We start from the raw sequence: 19,055 nt of genomic DNA, 5'->3' as shown, positions 1-19,055 counted from the left end.
TAGCGCTGGGTGTTTGTACCGCTCTGGAAAATCAGCACAAATGGCACCAGTCACTGTGCAGGAGGACGCTGCTTCTTTCTGCTGCTCGAGTAGATGCTCTATCTGAGCAGCAGCTTCCTAAACGCAAACAATAGGTTTCTCAACGTGAGCAGTCGCGGCCATCCGCATTGTGAAATCTTGCCGGGAGGTGGTCTGGAGTAAGATGTTCCTCACTCGCCAATTTAACTTTGGCGAGCAAGAACAAAACAATGCTGCGCGGAGCAGGAGTGGGAATAACTCCACAAACTCCACAAGCAGAGTTGAATTTCATGACCAGGCCTAAAAAAGATAGAGGTAGTACGAAATGTAAAGACAACTGGTTATAGAAAAGCATGAGGGGGCATATAACTAGTACACTAACCAATGAAATCTGCTATTTAGTGTGATCAGTTATATTGACTGTTCACCTACCGAAGTTTTAGTAGCAAATAGGTACTTTTCTCGTATCTGAAAGTCATCAACGTCCTCTATGATGATGTCTTTATTTTCCCATGATTGAAAGAAGTCTGTACTCCGTATTACTGTAGAGGTGCCGCTTGGTTCGTGGCGCTCCACGTAGATTGTGTTAGGCTTATCGTATGGCTCAACACCCCTGAAAAAGATCACAGTTGTATTAGTGGTTGATTAGATAATTCAGTTTAAGTGGATGCAACTTTGACTTTACATATTTAAGGACAGACTATTGTAGCACACAAAATTAGAGTGGAATACAGCAAGCACAAAAATTATTCTTAAATTTGGATTGCTACATTAATATCAAGCACCTCAAGCCACAGTATGTGCTGGGGACAACACGGCAAAATGGTTCCAGGAAATCAAAACAAAGGCCGAATTTAAGGGGCCATCAAACCTCCTTTCGTTTAAGTATTTGCTGGCAGCTTAGCTGTCTGGATCCCTACACCTATACAAATGTAATGGAGGGTACACAAAGGCACAGCTTGTTATCACTTAACAAGTACTTAAGAAAGGAAGACATATACACGCACTGTAAGAATGTCAGACATGTTGGTCTGTCGCAGTATTTACTCAAGTAACAATTTAACTACCACTCTTTTGTCTTATTACTTTTATAGCGCTACTCATCCCAATGTAGGGTGCCAGAGCACTTTACATTACATGTTACTTCACACGTATATGTAATACATTGACAACGAATCATATGTTAATCAATGTAAGGATGTGTTGCATAAGACTGTCAGGAATACAAGGTGCAGGGGTCACTTGTCCTTCATAGCTCACTGTGCTATATTAGATGGGTTACAATTTATGAACTGCAAGTAACAAAAGGATCTCTGTGTTAAAAGCAGTAACCCACTTACCCATCTACATAAAATGATAGTCTGTCATCTGCGTTTACATGATGTGGTTTGCAGGAAACATTTACCCCCTATGCTACTTTGATTGAAAACTGGTACTAGGCAAAACATAGAACTTTCCAGCACATATGTTAACCTCCAGAGCTATTTTACCATTATTATTATTATTATTCTCTGGGACTCACTGGGCACACAAATATCTCTGCAACAGGTGCCTTAACCCAATATGGTATTTTAAAATGCAGACTTTACAACCAATTAAACAGGAGAGATATACTGCCACAATTCTCCTTGCTGCCAATTTCTTTGTGGTAGAGTTTAAAAAAACTAAATGTACAAGTTGAGGCCCAGAGTTTGTGTCAGGTTAAGTCACTTTTTTGGCACAATCCGCTCATTTGTTAAATATTGTAATGAACTAAAATGTAACCATGACAGCCAGCTAAACATATGTGTGAAGTCCTAAAATCTGATGTCACTTCTTGTGATTTTACTTCCTGTGAAGTCATAGGTTGTTATCCCACTTCCTGTGATACCACATGCTGCCATGTCATAAGCAGGGCTGTCCCGTGTTGTGATGTCCCTTGCATGCTGCCTAACTTGGTTAGTTCCCGGACTTCTGTTTTTTAGGTCAAGCCTGCATCTGCAAGACATGTTGTCTTTACTAAAAAGGTTTTGATGCCATCTGCTGCTTCCCGCAGGTTGACTCCTACGTCACTCTTCTTTGCTGGGTCCTGATTGGCTCGTGCACCTGACACATCTCTTCTGTTTGTAGCGGAGGAGACCTGCACAACTGCAGATTAATTCCCCTAAATTAGTGGCCATCCGCTTTGATCAGGTACTATTTCTTCTACGCCCCTCCTATTCCCCCTGCCCTAGGGATTAATTCACACGCTCTCTCTCGGCTGCTTCACGGCCGCTGTGCTTTATCACACAGCATGGCGGCCACTTGTTCTAAATTGGGATATGCACTTCCAATTGGTGCTCATGGTATGTATTCAAGTTTAATGTGCTTTATTATGCAGCTACAAGCCGCACTGTGCCCGCTTAATTTCATGTAGTTACGGTGTTTCATTTTTACTCTGGATTAATACGAATTAGGCAAAGAGGTTTTAAGCAGTGGAGCGGACAGTGATAGCAGCAGTAGTAAGGAAAGCGGATTCGGGAACTGCTTTTTCGATGTTGCCCAACATTGGTGATTGGCACGCGCTTATCTGTTCCACATTTCATGTGCAGGGCCACAGAACCAGGCTGGCTGAAAGCTGATTAAACGCTCTAACAATATGGGTGGCTGACCTTTTATTATCAGCACAATTATCACAGGCTTTTTAAAACTGATCCTGGTTGCAATTTGCAAGCCTGGTTTACTGTAACGGCATGGGTTGATCACTCTAGTGGTATAGACCTATTAACATCCTTAAGGTTAAATAAGCTCTGGACAACTTTATAACAAGCTTTCAAGTGGGTTTTAGTTTGTCTGAGGAATGCATCTGACGTCACACAAGCCTTCCCACTGTTTATCATAATCTCGCCCAGGAAGAAGAAGCATGCGGCAGAGTACCGAAGACGCAGGTGAGGGCATGTCAGGGGCAAAGGGCATGTGTAACAGACTGTCAAACTCACTAATTCACTCTCTTGCTTCATCTGTCTCTCAGCTTAACACACAAATTCATGCCGCAGAAATCCACTACAAACAACACATTTTCAAATCTCATAATAACATGCCACATTCCACAAGAAAGCAAAAGACACACAAATGATGGACGCAATGTAGAGCAAATCAAACATTCACCCCCAGTCAAGAGATCTGAGTTAAATCCTTGTTTGCTCACTATGCATCGACAGTTTAGACCTGGCCATATGCAAATCAGTCTTGACCCTGCTCCTCATTGGAACAGTCCAGTCAAACTGACAAGTCAGGTCCTCCCTGGACCAGAAACAAGCATGCTGGGACCAGTTTCGGGGTAAAGCAAAAACCAAAGGAAATGATAGACGGAGTGTTGAACATTGCAAGCACTCACCCCCAGTCAACTGATCTGGGTTTAAGCCATCACCGTTCTTTAGCTCACTCTGCAACCCCAGTTCAGACATGGCCATATGAAAATCAGTCTGACCCATTTCCTTTGGTTTTTGCTTTGTTCGCCATAAGTTGGCAAGGTATGCTCAGACTTGAGTCCCTTACTCACTTTGCCACTGGATTCAAGCAAGCCTGGCTGAAGACGGCTGAAATGCCAGAAACCGGTCCTAGGAAGCTTGTTTCCGGTCCAGGGAAGACATGGCTTGGCAGTTCGGGCTGGACTGTTCCCATGAGGCACAGGGTCAGACTGATTTGCATATGGCCATGTCTGAACTGGGGTGTCAGAGTGGGCTAAAGAACGGTGATGGATTAAACCCAGATCAGTTGACTGGGGGTGAGTGCTTGAAATGTTCAACACTCCGTCCATCATTTCCTTTGGTTTTCACCAGTTTCAGGGTATCATCCCTCATTAGCCAGGCTAGCTTGAATACAGTGATACAGTGAGCCCGGGACCCAAAATTGGGCATACCCAGCGCACTTACAGCGAGAAACCAAGAGAGACACAAATGATGAGCGGCATGATTAACAAATCATACTTGTACCCCCATGTCAAGAAAGCTGGGTTAAATCCATAGTTCTTTTGTTCACCATGCCACCCCAGTTTAAACCCAGCCATATGCAAATCAGTCTTGTCCATTAATTGTTATTTTTGCATTTTTCACCCCGAGTGGACGGGTATGCCCAGACGTGGGTCTCATGCTCTCCATGCCACTGGAGACAAGCTTGCCTGGCTGATGAGGGGTGATACCCAGAAACCAGTCTCAAGATGCTGGTTTCCGGTCCAGGGAAGACATGGCCTGGCTGTTCGGGCCAGACTGTTCCCATGGGGAGCAGGCTTAAGACAGATTTGCATATGTCTAGGTTTAAACTGGAATGGCATTGGGAGCAAAACAACAATGGATTTAGGCCCAGATCACTGCACTGGGGTGAATGTTTGACATTGGTCAACATTCTGTCCATCAATTGATCTTTTTGCATTCCACATTATTCCACTACATGACACATAATTACAAACCGGTAAAATAAAATTCACTTAATTCAACTCCCCTCTGTGCCACAAAATTCTATTTCACTTTATAACACTCTGCTACGTAATTCCACTCCCCTCCAAACCATATAGTTACACTTCACATAACACAATTCGACTCCCAATACTTCGGCTACACATCATTACACTCCAAGCTACAGATCACACCACATAGATCCACTCAAATCCAAAACACATAATTACACTATACAAAATAAATTCAACTTTGCAAAATGCTTACCCACCATATAATACCACTCCACACCATGACACAATATCACTCCAATCCATGCCACAACTCCACACAATTCTAAACCACACAATTCTGCACCACAACATAAATACACTCCATATAATATCATACAGTGCCACATAATTGCACACCACATAATTACACTCTACTCAATACAACATATATACAGGGGGGGGTAGTAGACTGACCCGACCTTTGGCTACCTGACCTATGAGGTGTGTAGGTACCGCAATGTCGGCCACCCAGGGCTAGCAGACGCGTTCTGTGGTGGCAGGGCGGGTAAGGACGCAACTGGAAGCCCCTTCTGTGGCCACCAAAGGGCAGACTGGGGTTGGCGAGGGGCCATGGAGAGGCCTCAGAACATGGCCGTATCTTTGCTGTCCGTGAAGCACTCCAGTACTGAATTTGCACCTTTTCTGATGAGACAGGAGCCATTAGATGGGCATGTCCACGAGGACAATCAACGATGAAACTGCTATGCCTAGTGAGTCGGCCGTATCGAGCCTCAGTGTACGGTGAACTTAGCTGCATCCCTCCTGTAAGCTATAGCGTGGGAGAGTAAGGCTCGGGTCTCCTCTGAGACCATAGGCCGCACCTGTGCAACCCAGTCCAAAGCGAGTGGGAGTATTAGCCCTAAAGGCTCATGGTGTTCACCAACCACAGTGCCAGGCTGGAAGAAGAAAACATCTTCTTTGCCAAGGTATCCAGCCTCCTGGATTCCCCTATCCAGTGGAGTTGTGGGAATGTACCATGATTTCGTTTAGAATTTGAGGTTTGGAACAAGAACTCCAGGATTGGGTGATGGGTGAGGAAGTTGGGCTCCCCAGGGGTGGGGCGATGGCAGCAGGCAATTTTCCCTTTCACAGGAGCTCCTGTGTAGTGCTTGCACCAGGCCCAGAGTAGGACCTCCGTGACGACTTCATTAAAAGGGAGAAGCGGTTCCGAAGGGGGGATTCCGGGTTGAAATACGTCTTAACAGCCATAGAGGGAAGCAGAAGGTTCAGGACCTCGGCTGCCCTTTTCACCACCCCTGCAAGTCAGGCTCCTTCCTCCGTAGACTCAGTAAGAGGAGAAACCAAGCCAGTATCTGGGGAGGTATCCAAAACACTGGCATCTACCAGATCCTCACACCAGTTGTTCTCAATGGGGTCTACGGGCTGATATTCATAAGGGTCCTCCCACACTTACCCAATTCCTAGCCCAAAGGAATAGGAACAGGCTCTGGTCTTGATGAAATAGCTCCAGTCGGCGTCAGAGTCTGTGTCCGATGAGCCCGATCCGGCTCTGATTTGGAGTCCGGGATAAGAATGGGGATGGCACCACCGACAGCGGGGCCGTCATTAGGTATGTCGAGGTGGCTCAACCAGCACCGGTCCAGATCAGTCCATTGATCCAAGAGGCCTGACTGGCGCCTGGGGAATACCCCGCCAGCAGAAAACCTGTAGGGACCCCTCCCGAACCTGCAGGGCCCGAGGGTGCGCCAGTGGGGACGGGAAGCCTAAAAATGAAGAGCAGGGTCTTATAAAACTCCCAGAGTTGGGCGGGGGTCGCTCAGACTCCAGAAAACTCGGAGAGGCATGGAGATGGCCCGGGCAAGGTTCAACCGCAGAGCCAGGCCTCAAATGCTGACGTTCCCTCGTCTTGTCAGAAGACTTCGACGAACGGGGCCAAGTCGAAAACCTTTTAGACATAGTGTTCTTCTTTTTGTGGGGCTTTCCCCAGACGACTTCAACTACGACGATGATTGATTGCTTCATGACTGATCCCAGAACCTTCCTCTCTACCGGGATCGAGACCGTTGTAGTGTCGCACATCGAGCGGCAAGGAGCTTGAGGGACCACTCCCTCAAGGCCTTGGGGTGCATGGTGAGACAATCAACGCAGGTCTTGGTACAGCGGTCACACTTGAGGCAGACAAGGAGTGGATCAGTTACTGACACTTGTTGGTGACAGGCACCACAGGGCTTAAAAACAGCCTTCCTCGCCGACATCCCTGCCACACCGTGAGACAATCTCTCAAAAGCATCTTTGGTAGAATGTCGAAACAATGGTCAGTCAAAAAGTGATTGGATCTGCGCTAACTGGCGCAGGAAGAAAAAAACTGAATTCAACACACTGGGGTGGAGCCTATATCAGCACTGCGCACATCACTTCCGGTGCGGACGACACCGACGACGCTACACAGAGCCGTAAGATACAACCTACCGACCCGTAGGGGTACTGCTTACAAAACCATTCCGGATGCAGTCTCACACCGGGGAAGAATAATAAGGTAAGGAATCTGCAGCTAGAAGTTTCCATCAGATAAACCTTTACAGCAGTTTTCAAAATCAAACTCTCAAACCGGGAATTGTTTTTTAAAAAATGGAAAACTGATGGCCCCCAGACCATGGGTGTATTAAAGTATTCTCCCACAGTGTCGGGCAAATATATATTTTTTAAGGGCAAGGGAAATATGGAAACATCAGCTATTGTTTTTTTTTGTTTCTGTAATCCTATTTGCATATTCTTGAAAATATTCGAGTCAACGTTTTGTCATTCACACTGGAGAAGAATACGTTCACAAACAGTCTTTATGACAGGTGAAATAGTTTCGTATTAAAGCTTTGTAGTGCAAGATAAAATCCTACATCCTGAGAAGCAGAAATTCAGTTCTGATTGTGCTATGTGGACATGAGATGGTATCTGTAATAGTTGTTCTGGAAAGAAGTCAACAAACCAGAATTTCCAGTTTATTTTCATCTTCTTAACCTTCTATGTTCATTACAACCAAGAGTGTGTCCAATTTCACTTTCATTTACCATTATAGAGCCCTAAAATGGTGCAGTCAGGTCCTGACCAGCTCCAAATGCGTGGAAAGACAAACTTTCAGAATGCTGTTCAATTAATTTATTTTAGCTATTTAAAAAAAAACTTTAAGACACTTATATAATTATTAATCTCATTACAAGACGCGATTTCAGTGAAAAATTAAGTTTTTAAAGTTTCCAAAGGCAATTACAAAAATGCTGGTGGGTAATGTTATTTTATGTTATGTTCATTTGGATTTATTGAGCGCTTAATACCGAAAGGTCTCTAAGCGCTGCAATAAGAACCGCGGCGGATCCAGGCAGTAAAGCGACAGTTATGCCCAAGCTTATGTGAAAAGAATGGTTTATAGTTGTTTTCTGAATGGTAGGCGGCGGCTTTCCGCGCGGAGTTGGCTTGGCAGCCTGTTCCAAAGAGTGGGTAGGAGGGTGGAGAAGGCTCGTCCTCCTTTGGTGACGTAGTTGAAACGTGGGCAATGTAGGAGGCTCGCCGTGGAGGACCTTAGTGAGCGACCTGGCATGTATTTCACAAGTCGTTGTTTGATGTACACGGGGGCCTGGCCGTGGATGGCTTTATGAACGATACATAGGCCCATAAACTTGGCTCTTTGTTTTATGGGCAGTCAATGGAGGCGTTGCAGGAGAGGTGATGCTCGCGTGTGCCTGGGTAGTTTGAAGATGAGCCTGGCGGCATAATTCATTGCTATCTGGAGTTTTCAAACTAGGGAGTCCGGTAGTCCAATGCACTTTCTGGGGATGATGTATCGGTGTATTTTGATCAAAGCGACCAAGGGGTAGGAGGTGTTTGTGGTATTTTGTAGGCAATCTGGCTGATCATATCTGCTTCTACTCGGACTTATAATTTCTACTAAATAACATCAACCTGTCACACTTTGGATACAGGGAAAAGTTTGAGAAAATGGATCAAATATAGTTTCCTAACAACAATTTTCAGTTTGCTATTTGCCATTTTAGATTCTGCAGCCGGATTAAATGATCCACCCACATGCAGTTTGTCTTTTAAATCTAGTTCACAATTATGGCGTAGAAATTACCACATTAGGAATTTATCAGATGTGGAAAGAATTGCACTGAAATTATTACTGGCTTAAACAATTGAATCTTGCACTCAATAGTGGCTATTTAGTGGTATGATTGTCTTTGGCTTGACAAGAATCCATAAATGTTAGATCAACAAGAAAAGAAAGACTTAACGGACGGTTTCTTATGCTACAGTTGGACATGCTATGTATATACAATAATATGTCCTGCGAAAGTCCTAGGCAAAAGAAACACAGAACTAAACTACAATTAACACTGCCCTCCCCATCCATATCCGTATGATAAGACTGCGTCATTACGCATGTTTCTAAGTAGATCTCCTGCGCACTTCTCACAGAGCAAATCCATGGATGAGAAAGGTGAGTACCAAACAATGCGTGCAGAGCAGTTTTCAAGGTAGAAAATGAGTTGTCATCTAGTAGTCGCAATGAGACAGTGATCCAGACAAGGGAACAGGCATTAAGCGGGGGATGAGGTGAGGTATGGCGGGCAGCACAAATACTATAGTCAAGTAGAAGAAAATAAATAACCAACACATCTTAAGAGATTTCATGGAAATAACCGAATACAAAACAATAGATTAGCGCAGCTTTCTGAACTAAAGTGATTACTTGTAGCATTGACGAGAGTCACATAGAGAATCTGTAACATTAGAGCTTAAAGATAAATGAAGAAAGTGGAGAGTCCTGTAGGGGTTACTCATAATAAGCTAATGCATGATCAAGGGGGTAGCGAAGAACACAGGGGTAGAGAGAAGTGCATTCTAAATAAGAACAGGAGAAATCTAACTCTTGAAGTCAGGTGCTATAGAGACAGTGGTGAATGAAACTACAGAATCAGATAAAATGAAGGCAGTAGTGACAGTAAGTGACAGTCAAGCATGAACAGCAAAGATGAGGGGCCAAGCAGGATAAGATGGCAGGCACTCATCTGGTGTCCATTGCCATCATGATTAATCCGACAATATCTGTAGCACAAGAGGGTCACCCAACATCACACAGGATGGCAGATGGCTCCCTGAATACCCAACAGTCTACTGAAGCTGTCCAAAAGCCAGATCAGCTGTGGTAGACAGAGATCATAGGCTGTGAAGACAGTGCTGTGGCGTGACACGGTGCACAGCTGCATGGAAGTCAGCAATGGGCTAAAGGGGCGGCCACTATTAAGCCGAACTAGACGGCTGTGGCCCCAAGCAAGGGCAGTAGAATAAGCAGCACAGAGTGCAACCTGGTTAACGTAGAATTGCTGTGCCCCTTGAGCGATGTGGGCCTACAGCCCAGCCTCATTCGGGAGCAGGCGCACCCAAGGCAATGATGACCAGGACGCAATAATAAGGCAAGGCAGGCATGTGAAGCAGAGGATCACAGGCTGTACTGGAAGACACTTGCAAAGCCCGAAGGAACTGGTAGATGAGCCACTGCTCACACTGGGAGCACATAGAGTCACTGAACTGGAGGAGGGGTTAGGTGAACCCCAAGAAGGAACATGACCCAGAAGAGAGTGACTGTATTACTGCATCATTGCAATACTGTGGACTGCGCAGCCCTGTAGGGCTAGTGAGTTCCTTGTTGGGGGTATTGCCGGGTGGGGCCTCGACCTGTGGGAGATGCACTGGAGATCAACCTTCTGGCCCAGAAGATGTTTGGGGTCCTATCCCTCAGTCTGAGGTAGCACAGGATAGTTATAACTAGCCGTATACCAGAACCAATATTTGCTGAGCCTATTTTTGTGTCCTGCTACACACCTCTCATAGGCACACATATGGTCAAGTATAAGCAAGCACTACTACCCTTACAGGGGAACATTGATATGTACACAAAGTCAAGATCCACCCTGGGCGGGCAGAAGCTGACAAGGGTACAGGTGCTGACAAAAGATGGACCAACAGACCCCCATGGCGTTGATCTTGCTGGCCATCCAGGAATCGGTACAGTCGCTAAATGGCAAGATAGGGAAATTGAGTACAGATCTCACCTTGCTCAGACAAGACAGAGACTGCAAACCACATCTCTGAGGCTGAAGACACTCTCCACACGTTCTGGACAAAGACTGCCGGACTCCAAAGGGTGGTCCAGCAGCTGGAGGCCCTCAGGGAGGACGCAGAAGTGCACTTAGGAAGGTACAATATCAGGATTGTGGCCATCTCAGAGGGATCGGAAGGGCTGATTCCTGAACAGTTCATAATGAAGTGTCTGCAAATCCTGGTTCCTGAAGGAAAGGTTTCATTGTGGATAGGGCCCACAGGTTGCTGGCCTCACGTCTGCTGGCTGGGCCACCATGGCAGCCCCTGATTGCTCGAATCGTCAAATTCGCAGACAGGGATGCAATCTTAATTGCCACACGTAAACAAGGCAAACAGATGTGTGGTACATCTCTAGTCACAATCTTTTCAGATGTCATCTCAAACTGCAGAAACAATTTAACACTTTGCTAGTGGTAAAACAGAAAATACATGTGATGCAAACACAGTACATGCTGTTCCCAGCACTCCTTAAATTGATCTTTTTTTGACACCAGGGTAGGCAAAAGAACTGGACAGAGGATGACCAAACAACTGGCAAAACTATGCCTTGCCTCAGGGCTCCCCAGAGAAGAGGGAGGACGATGGCCCTGGGGAAGCTGCCAAGGTACACCTGACAAAATAGGAGGCTGGACCACTCTCAATAGATGGAGTCAGCCAATTCAAAGCTCTTGAGACCACTGTCAGAAGACAAGAGATCTGGTGACAGCACAAGTATAAGTTGATCTGGGTCCTATCTAGCCTCTCCCATGACTTGGGACATATAGCAGGTGTGAGCTTTATCTGCACATTGAACATTTAAGAGGATAATCTTCCCCGCCACAGTTCTGTTCCAATGCTTAGTCTATGTTTTCATTCTACAGTGTATTCTTCATTGGGGAGGGGAATGTTTTTCAGTTGGGGTTTGTTATGGGTAGACCGAAATTCCGCAGGGGAAGTATAGGTGAGAGATACTTCAGGACGAGCACTTCCAAGCCAGAGTTCAAGCTGTAACAAGTTTCTCATGCAAATTCACCAGGTGAACACAAACAGCATGGCAGAAAACAGGAATGAGGTAGCTCAGAGAGGGTACAAATTCCTATCCCGAAACATGAACGGTCTCAATAACCACATCAAACAGGGGCCGGTCATGTACTTTGCCGAATGGCATTCCCAACGGCTCCTGCTGCTTCAAGAGATGGATTTATTGGGGACAAATTGCTCGCTTCTGGGTAGGCATATCCTTCACAGGGTGTTTCACATGGGCTACACTTGCATGTCCAGGGGTGGCCCTCCTCCTAAATAAATTACTATTGGTAACCCACCAGATTGAAGCTAATAGTCTGGACAGGTATATCAGGGGCAATGTACAGGGGCAGGACTGGTCCATTTTCGTTTATGTACCCCCAGCCATGCGTGAGGGAACACTGAAGGAGCTTATTGCACTACTCTCCTAGGTTGCTTGTGCTACAGTTCAGGGTGGGTCTGTCAGCTCTGGCTATACTGTTCCCTCTGGAACAGGGTCAGGACTGATTTGCATATGGCTGGGTCCAAACTAAGGTGGCATGGTGGGCAAAATAATGATTGCCTGGGGTTTGGCCCCAAGTAATTATCAGTGGGTGAGGTTAATTTGTGCAGCTGATCCATCACTATTTGTATACTTCAAGTTATCTTCAAGACCCAGCAGCAACAGGGAGCTGAGGAATGGAAATGCTGCAGGTATATGGTATGGTTTCAGCACAGATTGTAAACCAGGGCCACATCCCGGTTCTACTTCTGGGAGCGGTAGGCGACTAGGGCAAATTGACACAGATATAGCCACATCATGGAAGATTATGCAAACTTCTCTGGGCCAGTCCTCTTACTGGGAACACAACATAGCCCCACTTATAAAAAGGATTGAACAAGACCTCAAAAGGTGGGCTTCCTTGCCTCTTTCCTAGCCAGGATTGCTTTATATAAAATTAGATCACACCCTCGCTGGCTCTACATGCTTCAGAATTTCCCTTCTGAAATTTCCCTTTCAGCCTTTAAGAGATTAAAAGGTTCTAACAGATCCTACATCTGGGCGGGTAACAACCCATGACATCCTTCAACAAATGCATAATGCACACATATGATGGAGTCTTGGGGGCCACAAACCTTCTGCTCTACTACTGGGCAGCGCATATGTTTACCATAAATGTTTGGCTGTTGGCTACAGACATGATCAGTCTTATTACTTAGAGATAGCGGTATTTGGGATAGAAGATGGCGATCAACTACTTATATAATTTGGGGACCTGCCATCCTTACCCAAGGCCACAAAATTGACATTGTAGACATTGAGAAGGACCCTACACCACATACAATGATTGAAAATTCCCACGCAGGAGATGCTGTTATGGGTTGGGAAGCTGGCTGTCTGGTGCAGGCTCAGGTTGCGGCTTCAGATGATGGGACAATAAAGGGTTCTTAAAACTGGGGTATGTGTGGAAGGGACACACATTAGGGCTTCTGATGATCTTAATGGAAAGTACGAACTGCATCATCCAAAGATTTTTTGAAACTGAGCATGTTAATACTCTTGAGAAGATCCCCATGAGCCTCTCTCTGAATTTGGCCCACTGGTGGCCAGGGTGATCATGGATCCCTTGTGAGCACATGGAAATGCTTGGGTTTATTGTTCCTAGATGGTCAACCTCCCGGACCTGAAGGCTGTCCTCCCGTCCAAATGGCAGGAAGATGTGGGGACCGTAGGTGATGATGAATGGAGAGAGGCACTGATGGTGCCTTGCTTAGTTCAGATATTGGCGCTTCTTCGCCTCACTGAACTTAACTCCTTGCACGGGACTCGTTACATCTCGGAAAGACTGGAGAATGGGCAGCAGGACAAACCTGAATTGTGTCAGAAGTTCTGAGATGAAGGTGGCATTCTTACACATAGTCTGTTGCTGCCAAAGTATCAGGAGGTTTTGGGAGCTGGTGGAAAGCGTAATGGAACATGTATTGGGAAGGGCAGTTCAGTTTCACTCCAAAATGTATCTAGTGAGGTTGTTGGATGAAGAGGGAGGGCAGCGATGCAGCCGACTGCTATTGGAAGTGGGATGCACCATTGGCAAGAAAGAGATAACACACGTGGCTCTCCAGGGATGCCCCTACACTCCAGTGGCAGAAAGGCATGGACCACTGTGCACTCATGGAAAGTGAGGTGCATTTGGCAACGGGATGCCATCACAAACATAGCAAATGCTGGGGGTAGTGGAAGTCATATCCGTTTGAAATCACACTGAAGGCCTGCATGCTGATACTCCCACTCCTCGAAGCAGACTCTTGTGGCACTATACGTGACTATAGTGGTATATGACCATGGGTAATGTATCTAGATGGAATTCACAAGGCACAAGGTTACACTTGCTATTTGTTTTCGCAATTGGTCAACCTGCTCCTAAGTGCACTGCATTAGCAATGGCTTAGCATTAATGGTGATGTGAATTAACTGGCTATACAAAATAACACAAATTGATATAAGCTGACCATCGGGGCGCGAGTGAAGTGAGGGGGGCAGCAGGCTGAAAACAGCAGGGGCTAGACAGCAACTTGACAATGGAGTACGGGTTGGAGGGGCTGTGGCAGCATGCTGACAACGTAGGGTGGGCTGGAGCGGCTGGTGAAGCACACAGACAACGCAGGTAGGCAGGAGGGGCTGGGAAAAGCAAGCTGACAATAGAAGGTGAGCCGGAGAGGCTGGAAGGGCAGGCCAATAACAGAGGGTGGGCGAGAGGGAATTGGGCAGCAAGCAGACAACAGAAGGTGGGCGGAAAGGGATGGGGCAGCAAGCTGACAATGGAGGGTGGTCTGGAGGGTCTGCAGGGGCAAACTGCCAGTGAAGGAAGAGTGGGATTGGCTGGGGAGCAAGAGGACAGGTAACAGAGGGGTGGGGGCAATGAAGGGTGGGTGAGAGATGGATGTGGGAACACACGAAAAATAGAGTGAGGGTGGGAGAGGCTAGGGATTTGTATATACCGTTCTATTATTGCTTGACTTACACAGATGTGTCTGTAGGATTCACATTTTGCGCTGAATGTTGAGCCTTTGTCCCGTATCTCTGCAGTCCCTGTCCATTATTTGCCTCTATGGCAGGTAGTCCCCCTAGCAAAGTAACCAAAGGCAATCACTTACCAGGAAAAGGATTTAACGTGCTCTTGAACCATAATCCAAGTTTGCCCAAAATCCTCCGACTTCCAGAGCTGTAATTAAGACAGTACACAAATAAATTAGAGGCATTGCCTTTAAAAATGCAAGGATTGATTTGTGTGAGGAATGTAACTTTCCGGACTAATTTCCATACCACCACAGCTTGCATGTTTGCCTATTTTCACATTAATTGCTACTGTAACCTGATAAACTGTTATCATAACATTATTGCAGTGTGACTTAAATATACAACTGTGAGACCAAAAAATGTAAAATGACTGTTTCGAAGGAAATCAAAGATACAGACTTAGGGTTTGGTACTAGAATAAAATTTTTGGAATTAAGTACAGAGATCATTAAGGCTTATTTCAGAGGAATATAATCAAAGTGGCTTCTTACCTGTTTATTTGGGCCAGATTTGTCAATGCCCAGCACAAGGTTGGGGTTTGTATTGTGCAGGAGCATGTCTGTTGGTTTAAAAGGCACAGAGAAGCCACGAACATTAGTGCAGAAATCGAAGGAGATCCACAGGTACTGGGCAACAGCATCCACAAAGATGTACTAGTGAAGAAGAAAAGAGCAAGTCAAGGGTCTCGCTTGGCTCCAAGACCCCATAGGTGAGTGAAGACATGAAAATGTTTGGCATGTAAACTGTACAACAAAACATGTAAATTGTTGGCAACGTCTATTCAGATTTCACAAATGTGCATTTCTTCAACACATGGATGCGTTCCACCTAAGTACATCTGATTGAATCACTACATTTTTAGACATTTATTAAAAGTGATCGTTTCTGAACATCAAGCTAATTTCTCCCCCTCCCTTTCGTCTCATGATAATACCATTAATGAACTAAGAAGCAAGTCAGTTACTATGTACAACCTATATGTGGACAAGACTCTTACTATAGTCCATTACATCAAACACAAGGGCTTTTGTACAGATCGCATTCTCAACTCGGGTATTTCAAGGTGCTCTTGTGTGTGAAAACTTAGGAAAAAGAGATATGGTGAAATAAAATGTTGGCTTAGGGTCACACAATTTGTTTAAGAAAGTAATTCAGGATTGGTCCAAGTTTGCTGGTTTCACATTGTGCAATTCAGCCACTAGTTAGGTACCTCTTTCCCTCTCCGGTTACACATCAAAGGTGAATGCTTTGTCTTTTTTTTCTTGGACTACCAGGTTAGAGTGTGAGAGGTAGGCAGAAGCCACATATAAGCTCGGCTCGAGGGTCCAAGAGGACCTCGAGGTGAGCCAGCAGCAGGCATTTGACACAAGCCTGGCTCGAACATTCTGCGGCTTGCCCACCGCTAAATAACATCAACTTCAGTCGGCACGGTCTGATGAGTGGGCTCCAGCCAGGAACGTACGTAAACTTTTACTTAAAACAATTCCTTCCATCACACATCGTATCAGTGATGCAAATTCCATTAGTGGACAGCTACAGAAAATACTGCGACTCTTCAGGAGATTTTAAAATGAACTTCCAAGCCTATAGAATGCACTATATATATTTTACCGTTGTGCACAATCTTAAATTTAGCAATATGTTGTATACACCAATCAGACAATTTGAAAGATAGTGATATTTCCAAAAATACAATTAAGGCTGCCGACAACAGACTCTTTTGGTTTCAGATGTGAATTTGGGTGAACGGGCAGAAAGACCTGACCCATGGCACTCACAATAACTATTCCATTTGAGTGCTAGGATTTCCAAAAATACAGCCAGGTCCATAAAAAACAATATGGAGACTGTGACAACCAATGAACGTGCATTTGTCAAATGTATAAAAAAAAAACTCACATTTATCAAATATTAATTTTGAAAAGTGCTGCAGTAGCGCTAGTTATGCTGCTTAGCGTCCCAAAAGACACTTAATCATTTAATTTAGGACTACATTTTAAGAGAATTATCGGGTCAAACCCAAGTGCTTTCCGACATCATGCACCGGCAGTCTACCTCTGTTACATTCTAGGCTCAGGTCGGCTTTTGTTAAACACATATTTTCAATGGTGCTCACAGACAAAATGTGTAACTCCTGCTATTGAGAGCTTGGGATGAAAAAAAAAATGAAAACATCAATGACTGAAACGATTGCAATATAACAGGTTGATCCAGCAGATAGATATTTTATTGATGTTCGATTAATTAAAATCATTACATGATAACACACATAATTGCAATTAAAAATCATTTCATCAAGCAGAGCACCTAAACATAATATTCAATCAATTAAAATCATTACATCGCAGCACCTATAATTGTGCTTAAATTCATCACCTCAAGCTAAACCTGGGCATCACCATAGATTATATTCTACCCCCCTAAGCCCCCAACACGCCCCCCCCGAAAAACCCCGAATGTGCGTAGCTACCGTGAATTTACCGGGCCCCGGTGGGTCAAAGTTCCGCAATAGCCACCCAGGCCAAAAGTACTTCATACCTAAAGCACTTAGTGCGAGAAGGATGAACCTCTGGGTATTGCCTGACTTATATTGTCTTATCTACCAACAGGGCCATTTTCGTGTCAACACCCAATAGTAGTAGTAGTTTACTATGAACAATTAATAAGGGCATAGCAGCTGTTGCCAAATATAAAGTTCTAACCGTGCAGTTCTGGGTGCCGGGATGTGCAGTCCGTGCATTACGGAACAGGTGTTGAATCAGCTGGAGAGCCCAGTTCCGAATGCCGATGATATTGGCTCCAGAGCGATGTCTCCCACTGACAAAGCAAGTGGCAATGCTCATGTTGTAAATTTTTTAATTAGTTGTTGCCCTTGCATTGAAGAAATTGTATCTGGGGGAGGAAGCCGCTGCCCGAGTATACTAACAAATTTGGCGCACCTTGCCAAAGCCCACGTGGCAATGTTCTTGAGACAAATGCAAAAACAACAGTTGATGGTCAGAATGCAGAACAATGTCATACATTCACCCCAGTACAGAGATCTGGGCCTAAATCCATCGTTTTTTTGCTCGCCATGCCATTCCAGTTTGAACCCAACCATATGCAACTCAGTCTTGACCCTGTGCCTCATGGGAACAGTCCAGCCCGAACTGCCAAGCCAGGTACTCCCTAGACTGGAAACAAGCAAGACATGGCTTGGCAGTTCGGGCTGGACTGTTCCCATGAGGCACAGGGTCAGACTGATTTGCATATGGCCATATCTGAACTGGGGTGGCGGAGTGAGCTAAAGAATGATGGATTAAACCCAGATCAGTTGACTGGGGGTGGGTGCTTGCAATGTTAAACACTCCGTCCATCATCCCCTTTGGTTTCGCTTTGTTTGCCCAAAGTTGGCAGGTTATGCCCAGACCTGGGTCCCTTGCTTACTTTGCCACTGAACTCAAGATAGCCTGGCTGATGAGGGTTATGAACCCGAAACCGGTCCCACGATGCTTGTTTCCGGTCCAGGGAAGACATGGATTGGCAGTTCAGGCTGGACTGTTCCCATGAGGCACAGGGTCAGACTGATTTGCATATGGCCATGTTTGAACTGGGGTGGCGGAGTGAGCTAAAGAATGATGATGGATTAAACCCAGATCAGTTGACTGGGTGTGAGTGCTTGCAATGTTCAACACTCCGTCCATCATCCCCTTTGGTTTTGCTATGTTCTTGAGACAGCCAGAGGATGCGACCTCGACCTGGCAGGTTTGTGCCCCAAGAGCTAGAAAGACTCTTCTGATTAATAGTCTCCTCACTTGTTCTAATGTGGGACAACAGCATAACAGGTGAATCCATGATTCTGGTCGATGGTAACAAACTGCACTCCCTTTTGTCACCTTTGAACCCCCCCCCAGGGCGGATTGAAGGCCGATATAGGCAATACTAATAGTCTCATTTGCAAAAGCTGGTGTGGAGTAATTGCATTTATGGCTTCAGTGAAATATGGTTGTCTGGGGCGGACCAATGACAACTTGTCTACGGATGGCAAGTCTTGCTCCCTTGAGGACTCCTGTGGTTAATGGCCCTCTTCCAGATATTGAATGGGACATCCCCAGTTTGGAGTGATTCAATCTTCAAGGTCTTTATTGCATTTCTTATTAGGGAATACCAAGGGTTGCCTGGAGTTTCAAATACACATTTTAGGTGACCTTTAAAGGATTTAAACTGTGCCCTCATTGTCCTGATTAACAACATGGAGGCTTGACAATCCAATGTTTGGATCACCAGCCGCAGTTCCAGACTTAGCCTGGACCGACAAGCATATCGCAGATGTTGAAAGGTTTTCCTGTATGCTCTAAAGTGGATTTGTTCCAAGGTTGAAGCTAGGGCACCCAGGGAGACATGATGACCGTATTG

At 45.4% G+C, this 19,055-nt stretch overlaps 1 protein-coding gene across 1 annotated transcript in view; it reads right to left on the bottom strand.

The window, feature by feature from the left end:
• Positions 1-19,055, bottom strand: part of SORL1 (sortilin related receptor 1) — a 744,876-nt gene that overhangs the window by 523,293 nt on the left and 202,528 nt on the right. Inside the window, exons 4-6 of the mRNA XM_085645831.1 lie at positions 15,152-15,313; positions 14,738-14,805; positions 451-631 (exon numbers count right to left, since the gene is read on the bottom strand). Coding sequence (XP_085501957.1) covers positions 451-631; positions 14,738-14,805; positions 15,152-15,313 — 411 coding nt within the window. The remainder of the gene's footprint in view (positions 1-450; positions 632-14,737; positions 14,806-15,151; positions 15,314-19,055) is intronic.

Source organism: Triturus cristatus, chromosome 3_1 (assembly GCF_964204655.1).
Source record: "Triturus cristatus chromosome 3_1, aTriCri1.1, whole genome shotgun sequence".
Classification (NCBI taxonomy): Eukaryota; Metazoa; Chordata; class Amphibia; order Caudata; family Salamandridae; genus Triturus; species Triturus cristatus.
This window is presented reverse-complemented; position numbering and strand designations above follow the sequence as displayed.